At 44.2% G+C, this 7,837-nt stretch overlaps 2 protein-coding genes across 5 annotated transcripts in view; one reads left to right on the top strand and one right to left on the bottom strand.

Moving 5' to 3' along the window:
• Window positions 1–2,657, top strand: part of LOC147013987 (uncharacterized) — a 32,986-nt gene extending 30,329 nt beyond the window's left edge. For all 3 annotated transcript variants that reach the window (XM_085851496.1, XM_085851497.1, XM_085851498.1), the window contains exon 5: window positions 2,187–2,657. In XM_085851496.1, the coding sequence (XP_085707622.1) occupies window positions 2,187–2,237 (51 nt within the window). In that variant the 3' untranslated portion in view covers window positions 2,238–2,657. The remainder of the gene's footprint in view (window positions 1–2,186) is intronic.
• Window positions 1–7,837, bottom strand: part of LOC147013986 (gamma-glutamyl hydrolase-like) — a 28,714-nt gene that overhangs the window by 5,982 nt on the left and 14,895 nt on the right. Inside the window, exons 6-9 of one of the 2 annotated variants that reach the window (XM_085851495.1) lie at window positions 7,488–7,594; window positions 6,183–6,276; window positions 5,749–5,886; window positions 735–3,285 (exon numbers count right to left, since the gene is read on the bottom strand). In XM_085851495.1, the coding sequence (XP_085707621.1) occupies window positions 3,164–3,285; window positions 5,749–5,886; window positions 6,183–6,276; window positions 7,488–7,594 (461 nt within the window). In that variant the 3' untranslated portion in view covers window positions 735–3,163. Of the gene's footprint in view, window positions 1–734; window positions 3,286–5,748; window positions 5,887–6,182; window positions 6,277–7,487; window positions 7,595–7,837 lie in introns of those variants that run through there. The other variant, XM_085851494.1, reaches the window with a different exon arrangement.

Here is a 7,837-nt window from a genome sequence, read left to right as displayed (position 1 = left end):
GGTATCCCACTGATGGGCCGGATCTGCATCAGGATCGAATAACCAAAATCTAAAACTCAGGATGATTAATGCGTTGTGATTGGAACTTTGCAAGCTCACTTAATCGTAAACAGTAGTGTTACACAGACTGTGGGCACCACCTAAACGTAGCTATTTATATTAGCTGTATGGGAATTCGGACATCATGTGCACAGGAAAACAAAGAACATTGTACCCATCGTCATTGTTTTTGTGAATGAAGAATTGAATGCATGATTATAAAAGTGCTTTGCAAGTTGGCAGTGTAACACAGAGGACAATGTGTTGTTGCGAATTCTGGCCCGCCCGGCATGCGATCGGCCACGTAACTCGAATCGCGACACATCGCCCACCGGAACGGACAATTCAGTCATGACCCTCCGGGAACTACCGCCCGGAGCCAGTCACGGGTGGGGTTTAACCTCACCACAACTCAGTCCGCATTCTACCCGCGCGAAATAGGGTCTGATCGCCGAATGGTCGATTTACCTAAGTACTCGCGCGAGTAGCGTACCGAGGAGTTGTACCACGCCACAGGTCGACTTCGGACACGAACCGCTTAAGCGGCTCGTTCCGTGCTGCAGAGATAACCGAGCGGAGTTATCGTCGACCTCGACGGTTCAGATTATTTACCAGGCGTTTTAAAGCCACTATCAATCCCTTACGTGATGCAAGATGGAGATTCAATAAAAGGAAGGAGACGAAGCAAAACGGGAAACAGTTCAACAAGCAATGCACATTTATTACGGAAACACGGAAGGCACGTATATTACGGTCAAGACAAAATGCAACAAATATCAGTCAAGACAAAATAAATATGACCGAATAAAAGGGGCAATTATTTACAACACTTATACAGTTCTACTTGTCGGGAGTCGGCGCCACATCACTCATTCCAAAAAGCAAAGGAAAGAAAGCCACCCTCACAGCAAGGAGGCAGACAGGTCCGTGGACCAAATGTACGTGGATCCTGGAGGAGCGGCCAGGTCCACGAGACTGAGAAGGTCTTACCCGCGTCCTCGTGACTCGATGACGGGCAAGCCGCAATGTCCGCGCAGCTGCGCCCCGACTCCGTGCCCCTGGCGTGGTCGACGAGCCCTCTCTGGCGTGCTCCGCGCAAGCAGTTTGGTTGGCACCACGTTTAGGGTGGGGGAGGAACGGGGCCCCTCGGCACTATCTCAGTGAGGAATGGGGGGGGGGAATTGCTGATGCTCAGGGAGAGGGGAATGGCTGGCTGGCTTGGACCCCGCGACGAGACGAGTGACCCCCACACCGCAACCTTGATGCCGACCGCCGTATTCACTCGACTCGAACTCGAACTCTTCACTCGCCCCGACCAGCCGCCTGCAACTGAACCTGAACCGCCGTCTTCATTCGCCCCGACCAGCCGCAACAGCGCGAGTCGCCTTGTGCTCGCGTCTTTATAGGCCGCAGGAGGAGCCTATATGCAAATTTCAGGATCAAAACGCGATTGGAGGCGGGGCCACGCCACCCTCTGTTCTGCCATTCGTGTGGCAAAAAGGGGAAGTGAGCCTTTTTTGATCCGAATTCCTCTCGTAAAGAATCCATGTTCATCGCGCTTGGAGGCAGGGCCATACCGCCCGACGCTCGCCCATTGGACGGAGAAAAAGGGGGCGTGAAGCCTTCCTGATCCGAATTTCTCCGTGAGAGGAACGCATTCGTACTCGCGGCTCGACGCGTTTGGCATCAATCGCCGAACGGGCCCTGGACAACACGACGTTTGGTGTTGACTGGTGGTGTGGTCGATGGTTGTAGAAGGAGATAGGCGAAAGTGGTGGGGGGTTTGCTGTGGTGGTTTGATGGTTGGCGGGCGTCGTTTGGGAATGGCGGTGAAGCGATGTTTGCGGGATGGAGTTGTGAAGGTAAATGTGGTGGCTGTTTGCGTTGTTGGCGGCTTAATGGTCAAAAATAACAATAGAGAAAGAAAAATGGCTAACTCAAAGTGTCACAGCCCGGATGAATCACACATATTCCCTCAATACAACGGGTTTGGGCTAACTACACATGAACTTACCGATATATCTCACCTGAGGACTCTTTATGGTGTAATGCAAATTTCCACAACCGTAACAGTATAAATGACTTGACATTTTAATTTATGGTGTGAACATTGTTGATTCTTTCTCTGGATGCAATCTTGCTTGCAGGTCACAGATATCACCTGTCGCTACCTCTTGGAGGAACGTGTGGTACGTTGATACGGAGTTGAAACCAAATGGCTGTCATAATGCATGTGGCCTCTAACTCAAGACGATAGATAATAACAATAATATTAATGATGATAAAAATAAAATAACAATTAATAATTCAAAGATTCTGGAAAAGGACAAGATTTGTAGACCACAGATTTCCTGGGAGTCAAAAGTACTTGCACAAGAAAGGAACCGTGTAAGTAGCAAACGTATTTTCGGTAGGGGGTTGCAAAACACCTCCATTTTTACACGTGTAATACGTACATAGCTCTTAAAACTTTGTTCGGGTGGTCTTTCCTTATAGCTTCTTCTTTTTCGCCTTTGTTATTGCACGCTGTTTTTCCAGTGTGTTTGAACTTTTGCACACATAATTATTTGGGAAATGAGAATGCATCATGCCGAATAAACTAGGTGAGAGAGCAAGTGTGTTTGCTTGGTGGACTCGTTTGTATGAGGGGGTGAGGGGTGGGGAGGGGGCACACTGGCAGTTTCACTCAGAGTTTTGTCCATTTTTTAATGATAAGTACAAAGGTAACAGTACAGACATTGTTATTCACACAATGTGCACCACATAACTGTCGCTTGTATCATTGCTGGGACAGCTATGTTGCTCATGTCGTTTCAACACCCCCCCCCCCCCCCCCGCACCCGGTAATTTAATGCAGGAATTTAACATTTGGTTGTGCTATCGTCTCACAAAAGGTAATGCAGCCATTGCAACTGTGTGTTAAAACTCTGTGTTACGATAAAACAGCCACTGTTGCACCATTTTACCCCTTCATTTTTGCCAGACTTGGACAGTGGAATGAAATACAGCTGCGAATATTCCATTACTATGGACAGGCCTTAAGCTTCATGGACAAAATGCATTTGATTAATTTAGAGCAGCAGAAGTTTCTCAGTCTTTGTATGTTGTATAGTGGTGGAACAGTCTAGCTTATGATGTAGATCTGTCCGGAGTGAGTTTTTTGTCCGACATGTATGAGGCGGTGCTGGTGAATCAAGTTTTCCTCCACCTCATCTTCGCTTGCAAACCGATGGCTGCTCCGTCGTGCTAACAAGGGACAATGGGGGTTAAAGTTCACGGATGAAATGGCAAACTCGTGTTCAACGTGTATACATGACACCATTGCTGTAGTCTTTCAATTTTTTCTTTCATATAGGGGAGGAGGGGGCAAAACCTTTATAAAATGGATACTTAATCCCAAACGGGTTTTGTGATCTAAATTCTCAAAAAAAAAAAATATATATATATATATAAATAATTTTATTTGTGATGAAAACGTTCAGCAATAAAAGGTATGACGACTCTGTCGTAGCTTTTCAGCAAATCATTTTGTGCACATTTGATGGGGCAGCCATTTTTCCCCATGCCATCCCTACTTATGGAGTACGACTGTACTCCATGACATAAAACTGTTTGAAGAAAATTGAAAGTGAGTGAACATTTGCCCTTCTGCAACGGGTCAGGTAGAACCGACTGGGCCTTGCAGATATGTTTTGCATTTTACAACTTGGTAGTGGTAGCATTGCAATAATGGAGCGTGTAGAGAGGGATAAGTATACGCAAACAGCAGTGGATGGCCTGCCTTGTGCCGCAAGACAAGAATACTAAATTTGTTGTGAAGATTACTTGAGGCTCAAGTCTTCAATTTTTCTCCAGGTTTACCAATTTTATTCACCGACATTGCATATAATTCCATTTAAAAAATAAAAAATAAAAAGGAGGAAATTATGTCGGACCAGCCTCGGTGGTGTAATGGTTGGAGCTTCCACTCCGAATCTGGGAGCGGTTCAAATCTGAGTCGAGTTATTCCAAAGACTTCAAAAATGGTACATGCTGCTTCCTCGCTTGATGCTCAGCATGTAAAAGGAAAGAGCATGGACAAACGACCGTAAGCTGGCAATAATATCACAGGCTTTGATGGGCCTAATGGTGTCCTGTGTTGAAGTTCCTTGTAATGTAACTCATATTTATTATTTATTTATATTTATTAATTCAAATTGCACAAATTAATGAAGGTGATCTATTTCTGCCCTGCCGACGTAAACTTTAAAAATGATTTTTCTGTTGTAATATATAATCTGTGACATTTGACCTGATTATTCCAACTGTCACTTGTGAAGCAATGTGCCTTGTCACACTGTGCTCAGTTATTAAGTTGGCACAACAACACGTTTCTGGATTTTTATGCCTCCGCGGCCGAAGGCTGAAGGCATTATGTTGTCGGGTTGTGCGTCTGGCCGTTGTCGTCGTTTTGTTACCGCGATAATTTGTGAACCATTGAAGGGATTTCAACTAAACCTGGTACAAATATGGACTGCAGAACATGAACTGATAGATTTTGGGTTCAAAAGATCAAAGGTCATACATCCTTTAATTTAATTTAAATCTTTTTGCAGATCATAACTCAAGTTAGAAGCATCTGATGTTGTCTCTCTTCTTTCCTCACGTTTAATTGTTGTGGCCTTTAGTTGACATCTAATGCGAGCGGAGGCAATATATTGACGCATTTGTGTCAAATTCTGTTTTCTAGTTAATCTTTGCTCGTCGACGTTTTGTTTTTGTGTTTTTTTGGTTACCAAGTCAAGGCTCTTGGTTACTACTGTCACATAATTGTCCAATTGTATTTGCTGCAAGTCTGGTGTTGTACTTTGTTAACCATATCTTGCCCAACACACATGTCAGTTTGATAACATAACAATTTGCTCATTCTTGTTGTAGTTTCATAGTTTAACTCGACTGTCCATGGACCATAAGAGAGGAGCATTCATTTACCGCTGTTTTAACTGCCACGAGACCCTGCATCACTGACATCTGCTAATAAAGCATCAGAGCCAGCTCCCATGGAGTTTGGCCGTTTTACCCAGCAACGTTCAGATTTGGAAATAAAAACCTATCATGGAGCAGATTCTGTATCGGATGAATTGCTGTTGGTTTCGATGAAGAGGTGGGTGCAATGGTGAGCAAACAGTGAGGCACACGATCGTTCGCTTTTCTGATAAATTATAACTGGATGTGCTGAGGCACACGAGCCCACTCTATCATCTCAACAACTGAACACAGACGTATGAAGGTCCTAAAGCTATCTGACTGTCCATAAACGAGAAATTACCCTTCTAGGATTGTGTCCGTGAGTAATGGCCTAAGTGGTGTTCAAAACTGAAAATAGTGTTGCGCAGTAAGCAAAGAGCATGGAAAGCATTTGTAAAAGAGAATAGTGCAGCAAATATCTGGAATTGGTCAGGTGTTTGAGCTGAAATACACGTTTAGGTTTTTCCCTTGGAAGGGGGGCACGGTTGACGGCAAGTAATGACACGGGGATTATCCTTGTGGTGTTAACGTGATTGGCATGAAAGTCATTTTATTTTATTCAAAAACGTTAAATCTATTCTTCCGTAACATCGCAGCCCCGATCAGCAATTCAGGCAGGGTATTTCAAAATAATTGATCTCGGTTCAATTCACAGACAAAAGGGCACTGTAGGACTGGTTGGAAGTGCAGCTTGGAACTCACCTTGACCAATGAAGAACTCCGCAGTGTGAAACGCAAGACGCACGGCAGCCGGAGAGCTGGGAGCTGCCAAGTTGCGTTTATAGCCGAATGCGTTGACCTCTGGGTGCCACTGTACCCCATAGAATGGAACGGAAACAGCTGTACGGGGAACAGTGAAAGTGATATTATGGTGAGTTTCCAGCTATTGGACTATAAAAATAAAACGTAAGCTTTTAGGTTGCGTCAACTGTGCTCTAAAGGTAGCAGACAAACATACTTCATAAACTGTCAATGCGTTCTCGGCCTCTTTTAACTCCATGTCGAACATTTTGAGAAATTACAGATAAAATCGCCAATTTCTCATTACAGTTTTCTCCTACCTGCAAATGGCATTGAATAATCATCCAGTTTGCTCTCCCTCTCCCAACAATGACCACCTTATCTATGCCTCTCACCTTCTATGGTGGACACGAACTCCATGCCATCATGATCTCGGTTTGTCGAGAGGATTCGGTAGAAGTTGCTCAATTTCTCATTGCTTTGGAAAGCCTAAAATGTGGGGAAAGAGGATCATAAGTGGTTGGCCTGTCTGCGTTCCCAACTGAACCGTCGATTCATGGAGGGAACCCATGTTCAAATCTGATGCACCACGTGCAACCCGACCAGTGCCCATTAATGTCCATGTCCAAGCTTCTCCATGAGCCTTAGCTTAATGTTAAAAAAAATACATCATTATACCTTCAGATTGCTATGTTGCATCCACATTTAAATAACATTGCTGTCCATTTCAAGACCTTTGACTTCTGATTCTGCTTTTGCTATGACTCGTTCACCTTACACAGTGCTCATTCGGTCATGGTACTGACCAAAAGGGGGCCGTCAGGACATCTCAGAGGTAGCGTACTCACTTTTGAGTTATGTAATCTGGGTTCGATGCCTGACCCAACTCTACATTAAAACTGGTGCTTCGCATTCAGAATGTTTCATCAACAGCCTTTCCATCTTTGGCGGTGATGTTAAGCCGAATGTCCCGTCTGCTAACATTCGCTTGGATATAAATGATCTCCCGGTAGTTTTTGAAGATAGTAGGCCACTGTGAGCCGGGACATGAGTGAATTTCCAATTTCTGCCTTGATTTGTGCTGAGAACAGTAATGGCAAACCACCCAGTTTAGTCTCTGCTTTGTAAATGCTTCAGCAGTGCTGGTGCTTTGGGAAAGAACTTGGCCATAAATACTTTTGTGGTCTTTCCATACACTTTCAAGAGAACATGCTGGCATTTTCATGTACACACATGAAACGTCCCCTTACATGAGGCTTTTGGTACACCAAGCACGATACATCCTTTCTTCTGGAGAAATACTCGGCCACAATTGATTATGAGGAGCAAGTTCAACAGCAATAATTACATTTCACTCAATTATTGATTATGTACATCATCTCGGGCCATCTGTATATTATGTATGCATGGGGGTTGGAGGGAATCAGCACAGTCTGTGCATGATGCATTTAGAAGGGGTGAGGCTAAGAATGTCCTGCTACATTTGCATACAGAATAGATATGTGGTTCTCATCTCGATGCAAGTTCCTGACATGCTGGGACATTATGATCAAAATTTTCCCTCATTAAATATTTCAATTATTAATGTTGGTTATGGACTCTGAATGGTGTGTTACATTGATGTCAAAAGCAGTTTCAAACATCACAGTTAAAAGATATCTATCAGAAACAAGCAGACTGCAGTTAACATACATACATACATCTAGTGAGATACTGTACAGGTGGTGATGGCCGGTCACTGGTGTCTCTGTCCAGATTTCCATGTCATCAGAATGGCATTTCTCAAACATCCTCCTCTTTTTTAGACCTGTTGGTGCACATGGCATGGCCAGTGTTACAGCGTTGGTGATGAGTGCTGAGCGTGTAAGGGAGGCTTTACTCGCTGTGTCGCACCACCATAATCCAGTACAGCACCTTATGAAAATGTCTAAATCGATAATCATTTGACCTGCAAGTGGGTGGGTATAGCGTGCAAGGCTTGAATCTTTAAAAAAAAATTGAGGAAGAACAGCCAGGAGACAGGGTATGTTTTACTCAGAGTGGTTGATAT

The sequence above is a fragment of the Eptatretus burgeri genome, chromosome 13 (genome assembly GCF_056783735.1).
Source record: "Eptatretus burgeri isolate ZD-2024b chromosome 13, Ebu_testis_v1, whole genome shotgun sequence".
In the NCBI taxonomy this organism is placed as follows: domain Eukaryota; kingdom Metazoa; phylum Chordata; class Myxini; order Myxiniformes; family Myxinidae; genus Eptatretus; species Eptatretus burgeri.
The sequence above is the reverse complement of the archived record's forward strand: the minus strand, read 5'-3'. Positions and strand labels throughout refer to the sequence as shown.